At 47.6% G+C, this 23,486-nt stretch overlaps 7 protein-coding genes across 7 annotated transcripts; 3 read left to right on the top strand and 4 right to left on the bottom strand.

Annotated features, from left to right (window-relative positions):
* Positions 1-428: 428 nt before the first annotated feature.
* On the bottom strand, positions 429-1,929 carry FMAN_12033 (uncharacterized protein; the record flags this gene model as incomplete). The annotated part of the gene is made up of 2 exons (XM_041824775.1): positions 429-1,395; positions 1,451-1,929. 2 exons carry the CDS (start codon positions 1,927-1,929, stop codon positions 429-431), a joined length of 1,446 nt encoding a protein of 481 aa, XP_041690222.1.
* A 1,483-nt stretch (positions 1,930-3,412) lies between these two features.
* On the top strand, positions 3,413-4,491 carry FMAN_12032 (uncharacterized protein; the record flags this gene model as incomplete). Its single annotated transcript, XM_041824774.1, has 2 exons — positions 3,413-4,125; positions 4,176-4,491. 2 exons carry the CDS (start codon positions 3,413-3,415, stop codon positions 4,489-4,491), a joined length of 1,029 nt encoding a protein of 342 aa, XP_041690221.1.
* A 642-nt stretch (positions 4,492-5,133) lies between these two features.
* On the top strand, positions 5,134-8,503 carry FMAN_12031 (uncharacterized protein; the record flags this gene model as incomplete). The annotated part of the gene is made up of 7 exons (XM_041824773.1): positions 5,134-5,211; positions 5,266-5,538; positions 5,603-5,750; positions 5,801-5,879; positions 5,927-6,062; positions 6,115-6,675; positions 6,728-8,503. The coding sequence occupies 7 exons, from the start codon at positions 5,134-5,136 to the stop codon at positions 8,501-8,503; spliced, it is 3,051 nt and encodes a 1,016-aa protein (XP_041690220.1).
* Positions 8,504-9,792: 1,289 nt separating this feature from the next.
* On the bottom strand, positions 9,793-12,288 carry FMAN_12030 (uncharacterized protein; the record flags this gene model as incomplete). The annotated part of the gene is made up of 1 exon (XM_041824772.1): positions 9,793-12,288. The coding sequence occupies one exon, from the start codon at positions 12,286-12,288 to the stop codon at positions 9,793-9,795; it is 2,496 nt and encodes an 831-aa protein (XP_041690219.1).
* A 2,556-nt stretch (positions 12,289-14,844) lies between these two features.
* FMAN_12029 (uncharacterized protein) lies at positions 14,845-15,859 on the top strand (the record flags this gene model as incomplete). The annotated part of the gene is made up of 2 exons (XM_041824771.1): positions 14,845-15,694; positions 15,756-15,859. The coding sequence occupies 2 exons, from the start codon at positions 14,845-14,847 to the stop codon at positions 15,857-15,859; spliced, it is 954 nt and encodes a 317-aa protein (XP_041690218.1).
* Positions 15,860-16,291: 432 nt separating this feature from the next.
* FMAN_12028 (uncharacterized protein) lies at positions 16,292-18,479 on the bottom strand (the record flags this gene model as incomplete). The annotated part of the gene is made up of 3 exons (XM_041824770.1): positions 16,292-16,610; positions 16,669-18,283; positions 18,335-18,479. The coding sequence occupies 3 exons, from the start codon at positions 18,477-18,479 to the stop codon at positions 16,292-16,294; spliced, it is 2,079 nt and encodes a 692-aa protein (XP_041690217.1).
* A 1,430-nt stretch (positions 18,480-19,909) lies between these two features.
* Positions 19,910-23,287, bottom strand: FMAN_12027 (uncharacterized protein; the record flags this gene model as incomplete). Its single annotated transcript, XM_041824769.1, has 3 exons — positions 19,910-21,305; positions 21,354-22,176; positions 22,303-23,287. 3 exons carry the CDS (start codon positions 23,285-23,287, stop codon positions 19,910-19,912), a joined length of 3,204 nt encoding a protein of 1,067 aa, XP_041690216.1.
* Positions 23,288-23,486: the final 199 nt, after the last annotated feature.

Here is a 23,486-nt window from a genome sequence, read left to right as displayed (position 1 = left end):
ACTCAATCCTAAATAAGTTTCGCTGATACTAGAATTGCCTAGTAATTCATCCATTTAGGGGCCGTTCTTTATTTTCCCGGTAGGCTGTATTATCAGAATGGTTTACTGACCAGCCTGGTCCCGGATCTTCATAAGCTACCCTGTATTATTTCACAGGCCGTGATTTCTTGGAGTAAATGTCGGTAAATTATTAACCCGGCCAACGCATGATTTTCCTGCAGCCTATTAGCAACGATCCGCTCATAAAGTGGGCATTAGTTCACTACTCAAAGCCTGTCCATCATCTTCCCTTGGACTTGGACTTGTGCGACATTCCGATATCTGGTGTACTGCAATTGCAAACACAAAATAAGTGGCGAGACTCTTTGAAAGTACAGTGATGGAGCGAGCTCTAGTAACCGTTATGAGATTATTGAACTGCCTGATATCTAACTTGATGAGAAATGCGATAAATCAGTAGCAGCACGATCACACTGCTGCCACATAGAAACTCTCTTAATCACCATCTCCCCGCCATCATTCTTCTCCCACGTCGGATACCACCGATCTTTCGCGTTCCAGAAATCCGTCTTCGGGGTGATCGCATCATTCACCCAGGGCTTACCGTGCACATCATCCGGGAACCAGCCCGACGTTCCCCCAACAGCCAGCGCGATGATCAGGTAGAACGGTCGATCAAAGGGCGTCACATTGCTTGTTCCCGGGCCACTCCACGGATTTGAGATCTGCGATCCGTTGGCGAGGGCTTGATGGAAGCCGCCGTGCTGGTAGAACGGGTGATTGAACTTGACGTACGTGACCTGTGCGATGCGGTGGTCTAGCCACGTGAAGAGATACTTGTCCGACCACTCTAGTCCAAAGGTATGAAAGTCTCGATGAAAGGTCGTTCGCAGCGCATTTCTCGCACCCGAAGTGCTCTGCCATCGATCCGTGCCTGTATCAAGACCCCAGTGCAGCTGAGTCGACACCTGCTGGTTCCCGCGCCCATTATCATAAGTATAATTATTCCCCCGCACCATCCCGATATCAATCTCGCCAGACACAGGCCAAGCGCCGTAGTAGTCCTTGGCTGGGAACATCATGAGCTGCGAGAGGAGCCAATCTCCCGCTGCGAGCTTGGCGACGATCTCGACGCGGCCGTAGCGGATGACGCCAAAGTTCTTTGTCGTGATCCTGCCGGACTTGACGGGCGCGACGATTTCTCCCGCGGTGAGGTTCGCGACTTGAACACAGTCTTGGGTTGTTGTGGCGGAGCAGGTGCCGTGAGCTGTGAGGTTTATCTTTGTTGTTTCGGAGAGGAATTTATCGGTTTGTAGGGTGGGTTTGATGATGAGTTGACCATCGCGGACAAAGACGTTTTCGTCCGTATTTGTCGTCAGCGCAAACTCGCCATTTCTAGAATCGGCACTTGTTAGCATTCATCAATATGAGATACGAATTTTCAACGTACCCGTATCCTCCGACCTCTACCTGCTTATTCCATATTGTAGAATTGAATCCATTAGAAAAGTCATCTGTAAAGACCGTGCAGTATTTATGTCTATCAACTGATCTATAGCCACTCCATGTCAGAAGCGCTATAGCAGCAAGTCCGACAAGGATGCCCAGCGCAGGGATGATCGTAATCCATATGCCCCGAGGGTCCTTTACTGCAAGGTATGGTCTCTCGACAGTGCCCTTCTTTACCCGGCGAGAATGGAAATATGGGCGCGGGGGAAATCTCTTCTTGAGTGAGGACTCAGTTGAACTTTGAGCTGCAAGGCTCGGTCTGACCAAGTCTTCTGTTGAGTTTGCATGGCTAGTAGAGGCGAGATATGATCCAGAGGATCTAATTGCAGTACTCGACATTATGGTAGAAACTGTCAGTATCCGGTGTATTACCCGAGACAGGAATGGCAGGGTGCTAGATGTAAAAGACCTGCTTGGCATTTTGGGCAGCGTCGAATATAAGAATCAGGACTAGTATTCGTAGGGGAACCCATCAAAATTACCAAACTTCTACAGTACCGAAATTTGTTCATAACATCCAAGGCTTCCATGCCAGAATGAATCCCATCTATTTTCAAACTCAACTACATCCCCTTCCTTGGACTTACGACATTCCTTCCTACTCTAAAGACTTCAGTCGCCGTAGACAGACCGAGGGGTACTTTTGATAAGACCGGACCAACCAAACTCACATAACTCGCTTCCGTACAAAAGTCCATGAGTGCGAAGCTCTGTAAAATGGCATAAATCTGCTAGTTTGTGGGTCTCGTCGATTATCTGGTCACGATGCCTTGGCACTGCTACGCGAGGTAGTATTGAAGCGGATCTGGAGGAGCAGAGTGCATATGTCAAAAACTTGGCGAGGAAGACGCTTGCCTAGTTGAGGCAAGATGCCAATTAAAAACCCTGCTTCGCTTAAGTATACCGTTTATCTGACCGTGTCCACTACGGCAACTTGTTCCTGATAACGCCTCTTCCGAACTTACGCAGGCTACGTCACCGGATACTCGCGGGAGTGGCCCCCCTCTGTCTGACTCATGGCTGCAGCGGATATAACATACAGATTGGGAGGTGAGAATTCCACTGGCGTTACAACGGTCTTGAATTGGAACTTGACTGATTTACCAGAATGTAATTCCTTGGTTTACAATAAGGGCTAAGGGCGATCTGGGAAATCGATTTACGGGCCTCTCCAAGGTCAAAACATCGAGTGTAAAGCGCCTATTGGGTTCATCGTGGGGTAGCGACCTACGAAAAATCCCCGTAGTCAACGCCACATAGTCAACACAGACCAACAACATGTCACCAAGCCCCCGAGAGTCAAGTGAACAGCCTAAAAACGGACAATTGAGCCATTCGGCCGACGGAGCCGAATCACTTCCCTGGCAGGGGAGAAATCACATTCCATCACGCAAACTCATCCGACGAGGAATCACCCCATCTCCAAGATCGGCAATAAGTATCGGTATCGAGGATCACTTCTCACAATGCAAGGTACGAGATGGCATGCGTATCAATTAATGCAATAGCTAAAGACTGCACTATCGCGCAATTGGCCAATCATATTACACCATGACCCGCCTTTTTATCGCCGAGGTGAAGTTGAGCGGCCCGACTTTTCCGCCCTCGCTGTATTTGTTTTGAGTGCGCGAGTCAGGGCTACGAGAGCGAGGATTCGGTCTATTCTCAGTAAACAGATGTTGGTCTGGAAATATCACGTTTTGTGCCGCAAACAGCATCAACTTGAACTTAGGCCTGGAATCATGCTGTGCATCCACAAAACCTTATCGGCAGTTGGAACATGGCAACCCAAGCGACCTGAGTTTGTGCAGAAAGAAGTGTCCCCTTACCTCTGAGCCTCTTACTGACGAGATTATGCTCGATTCGTTTTCCAAACTTCGTCCCTCGTTATCCTCGCCTCATGATGATGCTCATACAATCCTCACTCGTGGCCCTGGCCCTCTTCACAACCTCATGCATAGCTATATCCAAAAACTTCTACCCCTCCTCAAAACGCGGTCTCATCTACATCCCCAACTCCGACTTCCCCAGCGACGACAAAGTCTGGGTTCAGAAACACTCCGACCTAACATGGTACTACAACTACAAACCGCACCCCAGTCCCGTCTACGAGAACAACACCAACTTCCAGTTCGTCCCCATGCTCTGGGGCGCCCCCGATGGCTTCGATGACACATCATTTCTCGAAAATGTCACGGCGCAAATCATCGGTGGTCGAAACATCACGTATGTCATGGGCTTCAACGAGCCGGACAACTCAATGGCCAACGGCGGCAGTGACATGAAGCCAAAAGACGCAGCGAAGTATTGGATCAAACAGCTCGAGCCGCTGAGAAAATTAGGCGTCTCACTTGGTGCGCCTGCGGTGACGGGTGCACCTTCGGGGTTCACGTGGCTCGCGGACTTTGTAGAAGCTTGTAAGGGGAACTGCACGTTTGACTTTATCCCTATACATTGGTACGGAAGCTTTGATGGCATGGCGAGTCATATAGCTGGTGTGCTGGATGTATTTCCTGGTAAGAAGATCTGGGTTACCGAGTTTGCTCTGGACTTTTCATCTCTGGCTGCGACGCAGGATTACTTCCAGACATCGGTGAAATATCTCGATGGAAACAAGTAAGTCACGTTCACCACTTTTGAATGTAGTCATTAATGCGGCTGTTTAGAAACGTCACTCACTATTCTTACTTTGGGTCTTTCCGCTCATTTACGTCGAATGTTGGGTATAATGTGTCAATGCTGAATTCAAATGGACAGTTGACTGATATAGGGAGTTGGTACCTTGGAGGTGATGCTACAGGCGTTATTCCAGGCGATAATGTCGTCAAGCCTAATGTAACAGCTTCCAAGCCATCTACACCTACATACGTTGTTCCAGCGTTGGTTACGGAGGACAGTGACTCGCAGGCCCTGATGATTCAGCCGTTGATATCCTATCTTGGTCTACTCGGGCCGCTTACTGCCTTGTATATTACTATATAGAATTTGAAATCAAAATCCCCAAAATACCAGCCTCTTGAAAACTCTGTGTCCTCGTTCTATTACTTGCTATATAGTGCTTATAAAATCTCAGTCACAAGTCTCATACTGCAATACATATCTGACCCCCAATCAAGATTGTTGTGCCGTTTTTGCTTCAACTCACTGTCCAAGAATGTAATAAAGTTCCGATTACAAAGGCTACTATCCCAATAAGTTCATCAGATCATGATGTCACACCATTGTTCGTTGCGAAGATGTCTCAGTCGATCCACAATACGTTTTCCGGTTTCAGCCACTTTGTATCTGCCGTGGAATGCCCCGATTAGCAACGGCACAAATACGCCCGCGTGCACGACTCGCGTATTACGACCCTACCAATCACAAACCCTTCAAGTCTCATGATGCCTTGCTCTTTTCGGTTTGTGAGAACTGACAAAGGTTCTTCCGTCGTCGGCGAATTGCTCAAGAGGGGTATGCGTATCCATAGAGACCACGACATCTGCCATGCAGCACGGTGTCTGCCGATCTCCCGTTGGCGCTGCTACATAACAAAGACTGGTGCACTCTTTAACACCTCAGGGATCGTCAAACAAAGAAATGATAGACATGATGGATTCTGGAACAAGTCGAAGATCAGCCAGCATGTCAGGGGCTGTAGCTAATGGGTTAATTGGCTATGTCACTGGCTTGTCACTAGGTGCCTCATCGCCTGTCCCTATTGTAAGCACTCACATGGCTAATACTCAAGGATGGACACTAACAGGAGATACTTAGGTAGCCATAATCGGAGACAAAGGTTCTGGGAAGACTTCTTTGTTCGAAGCTCTCTCTGGCTTATGTCTTCACGGCTCTCGTCTCTCGTCTACGAAATTCCCTATCCATGCTTGCTTTACGCACAGCAGTCGGACGGGGACGACCCTGAAAGCATGGATAAAGCCAGGGAAGGTCAATGGTGAGAGTAGAGAGCTTTCAGACCACCTGCGCAGTTTCGAGGTGAACTATGAGGGAGACCTTGCGGCTGTCAATCTTCCTCAAATCGTGAACCAGGTTGGTACCTTCTGTGACTCCCTTTTTCCTGGCACACTTTTCTAATCGCAAGACAAAAATACAGGCAACGAATCACATGCAGATTGCAACTGCATTCTCTGACGGGAAGGAACAAGAAGAGCAACAAGTATCTGACAATGTACTTGTCATTGAGATCTCGGGCCCAGACTTTTTCAGTATGGAAATCGTCGATACACCTGGGCTATCGTCTAGTGAGTCACATTTCCGCGGTATCTGTGTTTACCGAAGCTCACATATATAGGCCCGTCAGTTGATGACACGCAGGAGGTGACAAGATCTCTCATCATGGATCTCATCAAGCAACCCAACACTATCATTCTGTCAGTCTTACCTTTTACTGTTTAAGGAGAATACTAACAGAATAAAGATCTGTCGTGGACGCGACAACTGATATGAGCAGCCAGGAGGGCCCGAGGCTTGCGCGAGCAGCTGACGTGACAGGCAATCGCATCGTCGCAGTCGTGACCAAGTGTGACTTTGTTCCTACAGATGAGAGAAGATTTGTAAGCCCAGGTCCCTTCCAGAACAGGGTGTATCTCAGACTGATCAATCCAGGTGTTGAGAGCCATGCGTAACAAGGAACGCCATCTCGGCCATCCCTGGTTCGCAACCAGAAGTCTCTCTAGCGCTGAACGCGATCAAGACTGCACCCTCGAGACGCGGAATTCCATCGAGGAGTCATTCTTTGCAGAAATGGAATGGGCCGTTCTGAAACGCCGGCGGCGTGTAGGGGTTCCTGCTCTAAAAGATCATCTCAAGACCAGGGTCAATGTCATGCTCCGCGGCAGTATAGACCTACTAACAACGATACTCAACACACCATCACATTCCGTTGCACCAACACGCACCCCCAGCATGACAGAAAAGGCACAGCCAACAGAAGTCTACGCAACGTCGCAAGAAACCGTGGTAGCCGATGTCGATCTAGAATTTGCTTCCGATGCACCACGCCCAACACCGCTTCTCAACGCCGTCATCGTCGGGTTGACCGTTGCCATATGTCTCTGCCTCATAGCGCTCGGCTGCAGCACAATGGCACTGGAGATTGCGAGTGAGGGACACTGGTATCGTTTGTTTCTTCTGGTAACGGCTCCCCCTCAGATTATTTTGAGCTTGGTAAGAACAACACCCAGCGCTATACCTAAATTGACTGCTAACATGGTACCAGTTCTTCTGCCAAGCTATTGTCGTGACTATCTTTCAGATGATTGGCCCCGTCACGCAATTAAAAGTCAACTCCAAATTTTACTCCGCAAAACGAACGAGACGCCTTGACGGAACGAAAGTACTCTTACCCCACGTTACTATCCAGTGCCCGGTGTATAAAGAAGGTCTTGAGGGTGTCATTCGACCAACAGTACAGTCCCTCTCTGCCGCCATCCGTAATTATGAATCTTTCGGCGGCACAGCTAGCATCTTCATCAACGATGACGGTATGCAGCTTGTCTCTCCAGAAGAAGCCGAGGAACGACGCATGTTCTACAAAGAGAACAACATAGGTTGGGTTGCCCGGCCAGGGCATAATGCCAACGGCGAAGGAATAAAGAGATTCATACGCCGCGGCAAGTTCAAGAAAGCTTCCAACATGAACTATGCACTCGGAATTAGCCTAAAGGTGGAGGACAAGCTAGTACAGATTGACCGCGGCGAGAAATGGACACAAGTCGATGAGGACGCAGCATATCAGAAATGCCTCGATGAAGTCCTCTCCGAAGAGCTAGGCCGCGCCTGGGTAGGCGGCGACATCCGAGTCGGCGATTATCTACTCCTCGTCGACTCCGACACCCGCGTTCCAACAGACTGTCTCATCGACGCCGTCAGCGAACTCGAAGCCTCACCCCGAGTCGCAATCCTGCAGTTCACTTCTGGTGTCATGAACGTCACGACGAGCTACTTCGAAAGCGGCATCACGTTCTTCACCAACCTAATCTATACAGCCATTACCTACGCAGTCGCCAACGGCGATGTCTCGCCCTTCGTCGGACACAATGCCTTTATACGCTGGTCTGCGCTGCAAGAAGTCGGTTCTGAAGACGGCGGTATTATCAACAACGAGAAGGACCCAAATGCAACAACGCCGTATGAGAAGTTCTGGTCAGAGTCGCACGTCTCAGAAGACTTTGATATTTCCCTACGGTTACAAACACTGGGTTATCATATTCGCCTGGGGGCTTATTGCGGCGACGGCTTCAAAGAGGGTGTTTCGCTTACTGTTTACGACGAGTTGGCCCGGTGGGAAAAGTATGCGTATGGTTGTAGCGAGCTTTTGTTCTGGCCTATAAAAGACTGGTGGAGACATGGTATCTTCACACCGCTATTCAAACGCTTCATCATGTCAAATATGCCACTCGGGTCTAAGATCACCATCATGTCTTATATCGGCACATATTACGCCATCGGCTATTCGTGGATTGGCTCGCTGCTGAACTACTTTCTCATCGGATGGCTCAACGGAGAGCTAGACCACTATTATATGAGCAGTTGGCGTGTCTGGGTTGCTCTTGTCGTTGTCTTCTCTATAGCTGGCAATATCACCCTCGCGTTGATCCGATATCGCTCTCAGCAGGTCAGCTTGCTCAAGGAGCTCTGGACATGCTTCAAGTGGGTGGCCCTCATGTTCATTTTCCTGGGCGGCATTTCCATGCATGTCTGCAAAGCAATTCTTTGCCACATGCTGTCCATTGACATTAGCTGGGGCGCTACGTCGAAGGAGGTGGAGGATACAAATTTCTTCCAAGAGATTAGTATTATCATCGCGGGCTTCAAGTATGTCTTCATATTTTGCTTGGCAGTGACAGCGTTGATGATATGTGGCGTCTATGCCTTTCCGTATCTATGGAGGATCGATGAGCTTGTTGCTATCTTTCCCCTTGGAACTGTCATCTTCTGTCATTTCTTTCTTCCCATTGCCCTGAACCCGAACTTGATGAAGTTCACTTGGTAAATAGATATGTGATAGAGTTTATAGAATTGAATTTATATACCATCAACGAGAGATTTACCCCATGACAAATAATTGTTTTTCAGTGAGTTGAACCGTCTATACACTTGATCCTCCTTTCGTACATTTTGTCGAAAGTTATCGCGCTTCTGCTTAGGCAACCTGCTACGAATTCCCCCTGTTCTCCAAAGAATACCTTATCTCTTTGATTAGATTTAAAAGGATGATGATCTTTATGCCTAGTTTCTAGTGAACTGTACTCATTCTATTGCTTATGCTGTTATGAAACCCAATCATGCCAATCAGAATGTTCAAGAATCTAATCAATACCACCAATCCACTGATGATGGCTATCATCATGAGCATCGATAATCATACACTAATATACCAAACAGTGTCTCAATGGTGGCGATGTTGGTTTTGGTCAAAAAGACTAAAAGTTTCTCACAGGTAACTGTGATGGTTGTGGCCTAATCGTCGTCTCACACGATACATAAGAAATGTGACATAGTGATCAAGTGTCAGAATTTCATGCTCTGTGAATGATTGTCGACTGAGCTATGTGCAGCTGATTCACGAAGAGATTTGTTCTGGCGGTTACATTTACAACGATGTTCTGAGGCACTGATTACTGATCAATGAACAAATGTTGTACCTATCTGATTCATCAAGGGAATAGGCAACAAGGCCGTGAGCATTTGTCTCGAACAACAGTCTGACACAGACATGCCCGTGCTGAACAATTGCCAAAGTGAGCATCTCATCTAGTATATAAACGTCGCTCAATCCGCTCAACTCGCATCAATAATTCCCATCTCTATCTCATCTTCCACACACATCAAACAGCATTCACTACAAAATCACGCGTTCACTTACGAACATAGAAACGTACAAACACCGGAGAAATCTTCAAAATGCCTTCTCAACCACTCACCGACAACGCCGTGCCCGGCACTCGATGCCCCAAATGCTCTACTCCCGAGGAAGACGTTTGGGTCATTCCTGGCCGTAACTGCGGACATTGCGGCACCTATTGCGAATAGAGATCATACCATCAAGCTCGGAGGATGGTCCTATGAGGCACGAATATACCACGAGAGAAATAGGATATTGGAGAGAACGCTAATGGCTGGTAGCCAGGTTCATGTTTAATGCTGATGCCAGCTGGAGGGAACAATAACAACAACATAACATCAGGCAGAAGGGGTGGACCAAAATATACAAAACTCTAACAAATTATTATTCCTCGCTATCCTTTACGTGAAACCATGCTCCGTGATTAACAATACACCTTATCCCTGGACAACTGACGTCGCTGCACTCTGCAGAGCGAAAAGCTCCCGGTTCCAATGAAACCACTTCGCCATTCTCTTCCCCATGATACGCAACAGAATCGGATCAATCTTGTCAGTAGGATGCGGTTTGTGGAAAACAATACTCCCTCCCGCCCCAGAGCCAGACACCTGCTTGAAAGACACCGCCGACCCGGTGTTGTTCCTTGCTGTGAAGCCCGCCTTGGTCATCATGTCGACGAATCGATTCCATGTGACATCCTTGGCAGCACGGTCCTTGTTGGGAAACATGAGATGAATGACCCCAAGTGCATCTTCCGACAATGTAATGACAGTGTCTTTAGTCACCTCTCCTACATCTTCAGCTTGTGACTCCGTGACATCATTGCCAGGAGACCCCTGCTCTCCTCGTGTTTTGACCTTCTCTCGGCGTTGCTCTATCGTGGTAGACGCGACACTCGGCTCGGAACCTGCGTTGAAGCCTCCATCAATGGGGGTGGCTTTGTCTGCGATCTTGGTTGCAGTAAGGATCTCAGCCTCAGCCCGTCGTTTCTCCTGGATATACTCCCGACTGAGGTGTGCTGAAACCACGCCAAGAAGGTCCCCAACCTCTTCCGAACTGAAGGCAGTATCGCTCTTTGTCAAGTCTTCTCTCACATATGCCCTGATTGATCCCCAAAACGTCTCCACCCCAGTAGAGAGAGCTCGAAGCTGTGTAGCGCTCTCAGAACCTTTTGAACCTGTTGGTGGCTTCACACCGTAGAAGTCTTGCATAAAAGCCGTTCCGATGTTTTTGAACACTTCTTCATTGATCGTAAGTGGCCGACGAATTTTCCAAAACCCGCGATGTTCTGTGGCAATTACTTCATCAAGTGTTCCCAAGGTGGTTTGAGGCCTATGCGAACGGACTGCAACAAGCATTTCGTGACATGTTGATAGGTCAGAGAGCATCTGGTACGTGATCTCGTCCAACCTCTTCCCTTCCGAAGCATTATTGGACAAATGATCCCGGAGCATGGCGAAGAGCATGGCATGGTCGAAAGTCAGCGGAGTGTCAGGCTTTCCCTGTAGTTGAACAAGGCACCAGTCGAGGGGGTCGTTGGTAAGTGCTTCCTGGGTATTGGGAATCGTGATGCGTTTCACTAGGCCCAATGTCTTGGACGAAGCGTAGCTGCGGTCGATTTTCCAGTGTTTCTGCATGCCTGGCATAAGAGGCAGTAGTTTCCCAAGTAGTTCGGCTCTGAAATTGACCTGGTTGACGAGCAGAAGCTCAAGAGCACCCAGAGCCTTGTCATACTTTGGGGGCAAGGGCATCCCGGGATAAATATTGTCGCTGAATCGCCTGCGAACACCCTCCACGTTGTCGCACTCCATTTCGATCCATCGCCACCAAAGGTGACTTTCGATCTCGAGAACGATACGTTGTGTAAGCATCATAGCTCTCTGTTGCTCTGGCGCCTTCTTGAAGGCCTCAGTTGCGAACCAGATCTTGACATGTCGTCGCATGTAATCGCTGTCGCACTGCAGGTACCATAGGTGATCGCCAGTCTCCTCCAAGCGAGACTTTGCGAGCGTGACTAGGTAATCGCAGTTGAACATTGGGGGACGTGAAAAAGCTTGGTTGATGTAGGGAGACCAGAACTCAATGGCGTCTGTCTCTTTGAAGGCTTCGCGGCTGACGAGGTCGTGCCAGTTCTCAGTTCGTGGCTGTTGCGGAGGGTCTACGCGTTCGAGGATCTTGTCGACGATATTGCAGAGAGTTTTGAGAAGATGCGCCTGTGCTTCGAGAATTAGTATCGCTCTGGGGTACCCGAGAGTATCACCACGGTGCGCGGCTTTTGCTTCCCAATCCACCAGTGACCCAAATCGATCTCCATGCATCACGACGCATTTGGCAGAGAAGTCGACATCAAAGTACCCAGCTGCCCAGCTGACTTTGAGTTGATTGCTGTCAAAGGTCGCCCAGGACTGCGGAGGGTAGGCCGTCCTGTAGTGGAGTAGAGCAAAGAGCACGGCAGGATTGGTCTTGAGGACGTGTACGTTGAGCCAGGGAAGTAGGAGTTGGCGTCTGCGCTTCGTCTTTCTGTCAAGGATGTAGTACTTCTCGCGCATGTAGTTGTATCGCGGGAGAAGCCACTGTTGCGCCTCAAGGTCGGGCGCTGCCTCCTTGAGCAGTGTCTCTCGCTTGGCTTGGCTCTGCTTCTTCCACTTGGTTATCAGGATGTCACCAAAGACTTGAATCTTTTCGCTCAGTCGGCTTCTGCTCTGCTGAATATCGTCTACAAAAGAGCGAGTGCGAATCTCTGCTTCAGCATTCAAAAGTCTTTGGCGGTAGGAGTGCTCCGGGCTCTTTTGTGCATTCTCTGGGTAGAAACCATCCTGGCAGTCGGAACACGGGCATGGCGGTCGGCGGATAGAGTCCTCGAGAGCCGGGAGGGTGAAATAGTACTGAGGAGGATCTGGCTCCTGATCGCGGAGTAGTCTGAACGGGTTCATTGTGGCGATGTTGCTTCCGCAAGATGCTGCACAAGATGAGTTAAGTTGAGTTGAGGCCTCGACTGAAATTTTCAATCTTCACAAATACAGTCTCACGCGTCAGACGTGTTAAGGCGGGGGCCAATGAGTCAGCTACTACGGCAACGCAGTGTAACGCAGTGCCAACGACCTTGTCCTTACAGAAGACTTAAACTGCACTTATTACATTTACTAAATAACACAAGGAAGTAACATTAACATAAAAAACCGAATAGTTCGTGTTTTATAAAGGATGCCGGCAGACAATGTACTGTTATCTTAATGTAAACGCTTGAGACTTGACAACCTCTTGTTATAGTTGATAATATCTTCAAGGAGAGATCTCCACCTAAATCTTCCTATCAGGACAGTTCCGGAAAAAGCGAGGCAGGGAGATTTATTTGGTAGGCATGGATCAGGCTCTTGCAATCTTTCTAGGTCATCGGGAGACCCCTCCAAGGGCTCGATCGACTGCCCATGCCATTGGGGCGCGGTTGGAGGCTCGGAGCCATTTCTCAAGTGAAAATTCCTGCTATTCTTAACAAGAATCTTAATTTCTGATATACATGTTTAGCAAAATGCAGTTATCGGGTTTATCGCCAGAGATCTCTCAAGTCGACTTGCTTGCTATAATTGAGAGGTAGCAGAAGCATAGGAACGCGGGCAGCATATTTTCGTAGCAACTTGTCCTGACCCTCGTTTGAGTCGACTTGAGCGCCGTACTAGACCAGCCGCTTGATCATTGCCGGGTTTCCCATTTGGAGGCTATTGACAGCGGCCACTTTATAAACGGATGGACTTGAAGTTGGAACTGGCCCCATTTTTAAGGAGTGGTTGGACCTGTTGGAAGTCAGGAATATCCTTAGTCCGACCCCATGTCTGTCAGGATCACCTTATACGTAGTCGCATGTCTATAAGTTTTATCCTTTTCTTAAATCAAGAACAGATATAAATCTTAACAGGACTGCGGCAATGCAATCGATGGCTACTGTATCCCATAGTCGTGTGTAGAGCTAATGACCTTGACAATTTGCATCAGCACATGCTTTAAGGAGTAGACGAATTACACCGTCACGTCCGTTCTCAGACGCATACATCAGTGAGTTCCTCTGTAGAGAACTCATTATATCCGCTTTGATATTGTTCGCAAGTAACGGCTTTATATATCGTTCGTGCCCATAAGGAGCTGGAAACCATGGCGGAGTGTTCCCTATTATTTTATACCGCTGTTGAGAAGCAGGTATGTAATAGCCTCTTGACCAGTTCGAGCTATGTGGAGTATTGCCGTTCCATCGGTTTGAAAGTATCAATATCCAGTAAAACTTACATTTCTGCTATAACTCCAAGGAAAACTGTAGGATGTAGCACTTGACGCCAAATTGGGTCACAACAATAGAACCTGAGGGGCTTTTTGGCGTTTCTGAAACAATTATGGGGAATGGTACCCTTGAGGGATTTCCAGGCCAAGCAGTGATAAGTTTACGAGATTTTCAGGGCAATAGATATGTGATCAAGTGTAGTTCGGCATCTTCTTGCCGTTGCACAGAGTTACAACCCCAGCAACACTAAAGGCACGTTAAAATAGGGCAACAAATAGTTAGTTACCTAGAAGCTGGACTGAAACTTAATGCTGTCTGTATTTATGAATCAATCTGCCTAATCGCGAGCGAGCGCGTTTAGACATGATAGCCAAGTTACTTATCTGCCGTGAATAAAATTCGGATTGCAATTGTCTAAGAGGAATGGAATGCCGTTGGAACTATTGAATGGAGGCCCGTTGAGATTCGTAAGCGAAATTTCTCCTCCGTTTTATCTGAAGCAGTTAGCTTCAGTAGATTTGGTGCTGTTACCCAAAACAGTCCACGCCACAAATACAGACGGTATCGCTCGCTTAAACCAATTATGACTAGAGTCTTGAGAGGCCACAAAACTCACTAGGCACAGAGTACAGAGTCTTGAATTCTGTCTGTTTTCCTCTCGGGTAAAGCGCTGGTCTAGACTTCCAGTCTGAACACGGTAGTAACAGGCGAACTCGCTTTACGACTCACTTCTTCCTCTAGCGCTGAAAAGAATTCCGATTGCTCACGGGATAGTCATTGGTAGTTTCTTGAAGTCCACAATTAATAATTTAAAAGTGGATTGCAGGGTACTATGTTCATTCTGTCAGTGACTAGTAGACGAACGAAGATTAAGACTTGCAAGTTTAAGCTTTAGCACAACAGCTCCTCGTATGGCAGAAAGTGGCGCTTTGTGTGTTGGGGTATCTAGCTAGGGTAGTGCTATTGACTCAAGACTAGTAGCTCACATGGCTTTTTGTAGAAACAATATTGAACCTGTGCTGGGACTTGGGGTTCGCTGTGAAATTGCAGCGCAATTTACAAGCCAGGTAGGCCTTTGCTTTTTCTGCGGATTTGACTCTCGGATTCCATCAAGTCCCTTAAAACATAGCCTGTTCTTCCTTCGGTCTATGTCTCTTCCCTTTGTATCTCACCTCATTCTGTGGCTATTTGGCGCCAATTGTTTGCTTACATTTGCATGATGCACTTTTCCTCCCTCGCCACCCTGGCCCTCGCCACTGTCGTTGGGGCAGCCGACAATGCTGTTCAGTATGTCCTGGCCACAGCAACAATAACCCAATGCGCTTCCCTCGAAGTCTTGACCCGAACCGTCGACCTCGAGGTCCTGGGTCCGACCTGCATCATAAAATATCCAGAGATCTCTGGAGGCCCTATCATCGTCGAGGTTGAGGCCCCCGAGTGCGATTGCGGATGCAAGACTTGCATAAACACAATTGAGTATACGACATACTTCCCAGCCTTTTGCTCTACGGGGCTCTACGAACAAAAGTACGTTATTACAGAAACATATAAAGGAATGGAGGCCCAGCCTACCATAGAGTCTCAATCTATTCCTTTCGGATTCACTTGCGATGTGCAGACGTGTACTACATGTGGTCCTGAGCCCATCACTGCCACTATCACGTACCCAGTCAATGGGCACCCATACATCAACGGCGGTGCTCGCCCCACACTGATGCCTGCGAAGCCTGGCGAGATCAGTGCCGAGAGCGGCGGTCCAAGTGGCGGACAGGCTGGTAGCAACGACGGCAGCCGTAGCGGGCAGAACGGAGAAGAGAATGGTAGCAACAGTAGCAGCCACAGCAGTAGCAAAAGCGCTCAGAATGGAAGTCACGATGGTAGCCAGACTGGCAACAACAGTGGTATCAATGGCGATAGCAACGGCGGTAGCCAGAGCGGTCAGAATGGTGGACAGGATGCGAAGTCCAATAAAGGAAACGCCGAGCCGGAGATTACAAGAACTGATGACGGATTTGAGTCAAGTGTCAGGCCAACCTCTGGCACTTATACTTCTGAGGCTGTCTCTCCCGGTATGTTTCTTTACCCTCGAATCTCACCTTTCTCACTGTATCCTTACTAAGATCTAAGAAGGAACTTCAGATGTCCCATTCGCCGTGTCGGGAGCCGGTCGGGAGCTTGGGTTGACTGGCCTGGGCATGGCATTCTTAGCTGTTGTCCCGCTGATTTTCCTGTAGACAATCCATTTCTTTCCATATTATTGACGCACATTTATTACTTGACTTTACTCAATATACTTATGTAAATTATATCTTTCTCTTGATTACATATATCCACTCAGTTCACCTGCAAGAGGTCATTCCATGGTATTGTGAATATGGCCGCATAATGTACTTACTTAGGCGACGACACAGAACTCTGATTGCCAAAATTGGAGGAAGTTGGTCTGCCTCAACTTGGGGGTAATTCAGCTGCTCGGTTGACCTAATGCGTCGTATTTATGCGACATAACCTACAAATCATTAATCGATCTATAGACAGCCGAGATAAAGTAGAAAGCATTGGCACAGTAAATGAACTGTATATTATGTAAAAGGTAGAATTTGAAACAGCGCTAACTCTACCCTGTGACTTTGGCTTACAGTAGAATAATGACTATGATATTATGACTACTGAATGCTTACATTATCAACACCAATAGCAAAAGTAGCTGGCCCTTGGGAACAATATAAATACAGCTCGATCGTCCAGGAGGAACCGCTGCCCCAGACACCGAAACTCTCTGACTGCCAAACGTCCGGAGTCGTATTCACGTCGAAAGCGGCCACGAGGTTGCCGGCTGTCATTACCCTGAAACTACACTGGGAAACGCCAGAGGGTGTAGGGCTGTCCATAACCACGTAGGAGAGACTCATGGAGTTGGGTGACGAGACGAGGCCAGTCTGGGAGGCTGATGCCGAGGGAAGCCCGTTGACCACGGACAATTGACTAGTGAACTCATGTTAAAAAGGGTTCTTGACTGTGCAGCGTTCACAATGTGACTTACAGATACTGGTTGCCTGAGAGAGCCATACCAGGATTGTTGACAATAGCGGCGCTGCCTGACAAAGTCCATGCTGTGTTTGGGTTATCTTCAAAGCCGCCGTCTTGTACCAATGATGGGGCAGCTGAGGTGGTTGTTGAAGTTTCTGACGAAGTTTTTGAGCTCGTTGAATCTGTAGAGGTCAAGTCTGCAGTAGAAGCTGAGCTTGTAGTCAGGTCTGAACTAGAAGTCGAAGTCGTAGTAAAGTCTGAACTAGACGCGGAACTTGTAGTCATGTCAGTCGAGCTTGAAGTCGAGTCAGAAGTCGAACTGGTAGTTAACTCAGAAGTGGAGTCTGTTGTTGTGCTTGTAGTCGAGCTTGTAGTCAAGCTGGAAGTTAAGCTAGAAGTTGAGCTTGCTGGAATTGAACTTGTAGTTGAGGTTGAGGCTAAGTCAGAAGCTGAGCTTGTTGTCGTTGAGCTAGTGGAAATTGAGCTCAACTTGGAGCTCATAGTACTGATGGCTGCAGTGTCACCAGTACTTGAGCTGTCGGTTGTAGTAGCACTGGAGGTAGGGCTTTCTGTGGAAGATTGGATGCTGCTTATGTCGTCTGAGGTAGCGTTCTCTGTGCTTGTGAGGATGGTTGTGTCTGTCACCAGTGAAGTTATTTCAGACGTCGATTCAAGTGTAGTTAACGGGCTTCCCTCTGAGCTCAAGTCACTAGATACAGTAGCTGATAGTGGGGTAGTATTGGTCGAGGAGGATGAAGTCGAACTAATCACTGTGCTGGTAGCCGACTCTCTAGATTCTGTCGACTCCGAAGATGGGGCCGTTGTTTCACTTTGGATCGTAGTAGTTGATGGAGTTGCTCCAGACGAAGCTGCCTCGGATGTACTTGTAGCAGAGGAGCTTGTAGTTGAACGATCAATTATTCGACCATTTTGACATTGCTGTACTTCATAAATACGAAGCGCAACTGGAACACAGCCAGATGGCTGGCTGGAAAAGGTTATGTAAACTATACCGTTAGAGGTCTGGCAGAAGCCTGCCTCACCGGTGGGGAGACTAGAGTTCTTGAAAACGAGTACCCCGTTAGACTCTGTGAAAGTCTTGGTGATGATATTGCCACTGTTGCCGATAGGTTTCTGCTCAGACAGTGGTTTAAAATCTTCACCGGCGTAAAAGACAGGCACGCCTCCTGCAAGCAGCTGCCCTTCCACACTAAGGGTGAAGTCTAACGCAAACGTACAGACTTTAGAGCCTCCAACAAAACCACCAACTGGTGCTCCCTTGATGTTGCGTCTGCGGTTGGTGGTGGGCGGTTGAATTTGAAGAATGATTGAGCGGCCGCTGGGTTGGGGGGTTGATGTTGCAGTAAAATCTGAGCTGGCAGTGGTTGAGCTTGTCGGTGTTATAGAGCTAGTTAATAGATCTGTCGTGCTCAGAGTAGTGGAAGAGAGTGTTTGTATTTGAGAGCTGTTCAGCTGGTCGGTAGTGGCCAGGGTTGAAGAGCGGATGGAGATTTGTTTAGAGATGGAATGAGCTTCAGTTGTCTTTGTCTCTACTCTCGAAGGCTCAGAGGTAGAGGAGTTTGAAGTAGTAGATGAGATTGCTGTAGATGCGCTGTTGATGTCTGTACCTACAACGATGTTAGACTATGCGACAAATAAAGCGAACTAAGGATTCATACTGATCGCAATTGAATTGGAAATAGGCATAAGGTAGGTCGAGAGATACGTGACGCACCACACATCGCTCTCGACTTCAGCAAGGTCAAATGCCAATACCAAGTCGTACAGGCCCAAGAGGGGCACAAAGATGGTCGATGGTCTCATTCTGTACTGCTAGAAAAACAAATAATAGGAGAAGTAGTGGAAGCTGGATGCCTTAGGGGACAGAACTAGTATATCAAGTCATCCAATTCTAATTCGGGATCTGGACGGTTCTTCCTAATAAATCACAAGTAAAGAATTTAGCCAGCAGGTCATTCTTACCTTAAAGGGTTCAGGCCTCTCTGGTCTCAGTTATCAGGAACGCAATTACCATGCAATTCAGGTAGATGGAATACGTAAATACGCACTTATACGAGGGTTGCGCCCTGTCCTGAATCAAGCAATTGTGCTTATCTACATCCAGGTGCACTCTTAAGTTTTGAGGCCTTTGCAATCTCTTAGAATACGACTTTTACTAAAATGGTGGTGTCTCTGCAAGTCTAGATGCACTAACAGAATAAGTCACATTCCAGACATTCGTAAGCATTGACAGGGTGCAAACAGCTGCTAACTACACTTGGTATAGCCCTTGTGGGGAGGTTTGCTGATGCGAACCTGGGGTTTTGCTTTAAGAAGTCGACTGAAAGCAAAGTATACTCAAATTTCGCGCACAGTAGTCAACTTACAATTTCAAAAGTAAACATATTAGGTTAAAAGCGCTGGGCTAATGTCTGGAACCGCAAGCTGTATTAGTAAATACTATACTTATGGTAATATACTGAGTCTCCTCTTTGTTATACTTGGCTCCTAAAGTCATTTCCTTATGTAAATGTTCTAGACCTAACTTAAGTTTTTAAGATATCTCTTAAATCAGTGAATGCTAATATCTAAACGTTTTCTGTTCCGAGGTTTCGCCCGTGGCGGTAAACGGCAATATAAAGTTCAATAGTTTGCTGTCAGACAGAATCAAATCCATCTTGTGCCGGTAGCCGAATATTATATGTTTCACCAAGGACCACGCTCTTTGGGTTAGGTTTTCGGGTAGACGGCAAGGGATGGAAGCCTCAGTACTTCCCCATGGATCCACTGAGTTATCCAACCAGAGCCCTGTCTTGATCAAAATATTCGCCCATGCCGCCACCCATTCGGATTTGATCAAAATAACAACCATCTTCCGGGAACCTACCATTCTCTCAAGCTTCCTTAGCAAAGTCTTGTTCGTGGTATCACATCATCTTTGGGTAACTTCCCTGAATCCTGGATTCATGCATCATTGATAGAAGTCGTTTGTTCTACCAGGCTTGTTAATATATAAAGCTTTATTACTTCACCTTCTCTTCGCGAAACACTGAATGTCAATGTTACAAGTAAAACACAATAACATCTCGTATGACAAAAGGCTGAAACCGAAATGGTATACCGACACATATGGGATATTATCTTCATATATTAATGCCAGTAAATGCGCACTCGAAACCCTCAATGTAAGATTCTGTAATGGCAGAGGCCCCACTCACATCAACGTCTGGGAGGGATCCTTAGAAAATAAACTCTTAGATTGGTTCAGAAGGCAGTGTGGAGGAAAGCCGGCTGGCGTCGGCGCCATAGGCAAGGAGTAGCTGAATGATCGTCTCCTGTCGCGGTTCAGCTGCTATTTGTAATGGTGTTTCTCCGTCAATGGCCTCTAAGTCTACCTCGGCGTTATTGTCAAGAAGCAGCTGGACAATATTCGCGTATCCCTCAGAGACGGCATACGAGAGAGGCGTTAGCTTATCATTGTCCTTCCAGTCGATATCAGCGCCATTGGCAAGAAGTAAAAGAACGATGTCCACGTGTCCCTCTCCAACTGCGATTAATAAAGGGGTTTGTCCCCATCTGTCCTCGGAGTCGACTTCGGCATTATTATCAAGAAGTAGCTGAACAATGGCTGTATTTCCATGCTCAGCTGCATGTGATAGAGGTGTTCGTTCATCATCGTCTCTAGAATCAACTTGAGCATGATTCTGAAGAATTATCTCAGCAATAGTGGTATGTCCGCTCACACACGTCCAGGACAATGGCGTGAGTAACATATCATCGCCCAAATCAATATTGGCACCGTTCTCGAGAAGCATTTCCACGATAGCGAGGTGGCCGTTGTTTGCGGCATAAGACAATGCTGTTCTTCCATGACCATTTATTAAATCAGGATCGTTATCGAGAAGAAGAATTTGTGTTTCTGTTATATTGCCAAAGTATGCTGCCAGATGCAGCCCCTTCATGTTTTCCGGGACTGTCTGACTGTGGAAATACCTTCGCCAAGCCATTAACGACTGAGCTGATGACTGTACATTCGAGTCTGACTTGAGAAACTCAATAACACCTTTGCAGATAGTTTTTGCGTTCCGAGCGTGATCACCCCAATGATGTGAAGCATAATGGAAAAGCGGGTTTTCATCCAGCCGTTTCCTCAAAGCTTTATTAGTGGGACATATTGCACTTCTGAACTCTTGAAAGTTTAGATACGTAACACAGGTTATTGTAATCTCCTCCTCAGCTTCCGGAAACCAGGTTATTTTTGTCTTCTCGAAGTATTCCTGCGTTGTGTAATGCACGAGTCGGATAATCCTGTCACTTTCGCCAACGGTGACTAGTCCGACACATACTTGCAAGATTATACTAGTCTCCGGTAAAGCATCCCTGTTAAGCTCGCTTTTGCCAATTTCGACAGCCAGGGCGTACCGAAGCTCTTCAACAGTAAGTGGCCGCATTGCGTAGACAGTCCATGCAATAACTCGTTTAGCCAAGTCTCGGTGACTCGGCGATTGACTCATGATACGCTTCATGGCAGTCTCGTATGCATTAAAATAGGCATCCGAACCGCTAGGTAATTTTGCAAGAGCCTTGTGGACAGCATCAACCGATATCTTGTCACGCAGAGAATCAAGATGAAGCTGGGCCAAAAGAAACCTAAGAGCTTTAGTGAGAAGCCTATGACTTGACAAACAGGTTACTTACATTCCTTCCACAGAGCGAATTATTTCGCCTATAACGAGCTCTTCTAGTCTCTCTCGACGAAAGAAACCCGGCATTTGCGGCATGTGGCCACGGAGGAACCTCTCAACATCCGCGTCTGTAGCGCGTACTTCCAGTGTAATGGTAGTCTGGAACTGATCTTTGACCTCGGGTATCGGCCTAGAGGTGGCAAATACATTGGCTTTGGAGTGTAATTGCAGCTTAAATATCTCCTCTAGGAACTTGGTCCGAGTACCATCAGTTGCGCGGCATTCATCGAGGGCATCGATTATAATGAAGACCCTCGAAAAGAGTTTGGCGGTAGATAGAAGGTTGCTTGAGACATCTTCTAATGATGGTGGTGACCCTTTTGTCCTGTGCTGTTCATAGAGTGGCTTAACGCTATCTGGCATGGCTGGTAGACTTTGTAGAAGTTGTTTAAGAAGGCTTGCTAAAAGCTCTTTTGCCGTTTGATCGTTCTGGCGCTGAAAGTTGCAATAAACATATGCAATACCAACAGTCTTATCGCTTGAGAATAGAGCTTCTAAGCTGTCAATAACAATTGACGTAAGGATTGTTTTTCCTGCGCCTGGAATCCCCGGACAGAAAAGAGTCTGAGCAGGGCTGTCCCGCCAATGGCAGAACTCGGGTGAATTGATAAACCATTGACCAGTCCCAGGCTGGCGCCTTGCGATGTTGTCGCTTTGAAGAAGACTATAATTAGAAGGAGTGAGCCACTGCAAGATATCTTTGTTCTCTCGACTTTGGTTATGATGCATAATCGTGTTGACCTTTCTAGTTGTGGCTGAGAGCTCGTTTTGTATGCCTATCAGATCACCAACATGTCAGCTGCCAATACACTGAGGTAGGTGAACTCTCGAGCCATAGATATCAGGCACTTTATTGAAATAGACCTATCTCTTTCATAGACCACCGATGTATCATTACTGACCGGAAAGTACCTCGCTGATCTTGGCCTCAGCTACAGCCCTGTTGGGATGAATTTGACAGAGGAGATCCTTGGCATATGCAGCAGCAGTCATCGCTGCATAGCCTTGCCATTGGTCATTTTTGTGCGTATCGGCATAGTCACAGATGCCACGAATGACCAGGCAGGGGAAGTGGTTCATCAGGCCTGCTGCTTCTGTTTCGAAGCAAAGGACACCTTTCTTCGCAAGTTCATCGCGGATGGTAGCGTCCTTCATCAGCTTGTTCGATGATGCGATGAGGCCGTAGTGAATTGTCGGATGATCCTCGTCGCTAGTCCTTTCGGCGCGGACTATTAGGCTCGATGGATCGTTGCTGCAATGGTCACAGTTCGGGTCAACATGCGGCTGGTGGAGCACCCAAGGTTGGTAAAGTCGATCAGTAATCGCCTGAGGCCTTCCGTACTTCTTGCGCAGTCTCCCTTTGTGGTCTAAAATTTCGTTGATGTCGCGTTCAAGCTGATGCCCTTCGGCCTCATATTCAGACCTAAGTCCCTGCACAGCTGTTCGCAGTATCATGGGCGGCTGATTTAGAAATCCTGACTCCTTGAATGGTTGACCTTGTATGACCTTTCCATGATCGAAATTGAATACACCACCGTGCTTTCCATTGTCTGAAGCACTCACGACGATATCCCCAAGACGGATATCGTGCTTCGGACTGGGCGCGCCGCCACCAATACCAACCATCAACCCAATCCTGATATTGGGGAAGCTATGGAGCATATCTCTTGCCACGCTAGCAGCAGGTGCTATGCCATATTCTCCATGGGGAAGGACGGCGATCACGGTGTTATGTTTCCCAATCTTGCCTAGGGTATAAAGATTGTTGTCATTTGTTGATACGAACTCCGGTGGCTCGTGTTTTTCGTCGAGGAACGTTTTCGCAGCAACATACTCAATATGTAGGGCACAAATCCAGCCCACTATATATTCGTGCGGGTTGGACATGACTGGTAATGTTATCTTGTTATGTTTACGATGAGAACTCGAATAATGTCTTTGATTTTCAAACCCCGCTCCTCCCGCAGCCTGATTTGGTCAGCTCTGAGTTTCTCTTCCTGATTCGCCCTGTAACCGCCGAGGCAACAACGCTGACATCTTATTGGACTAATGAACCTGGCTGCAAAGGGACTAGCTTATGTTGGAG

This window comes from Fusarium mangiferae, assembly GCF_900044065.1.
Source record: "Fusarium mangiferae strain MRC7560 genome assembly, contig: FMAN_scaffold018, whole genome shotgun sequence".
Classification (NCBI taxonomy): domain Eukaryota; kingdom Fungi; phylum Ascomycota; class Sordariomycetes; order Hypocreales; family Nectriaceae; genus Fusarium; species Fusarium mangiferae.
The sequence above is the reverse complement of the archived record's forward strand: the minus strand, read 5'-3'. Positions and strand labels throughout refer to the sequence as shown.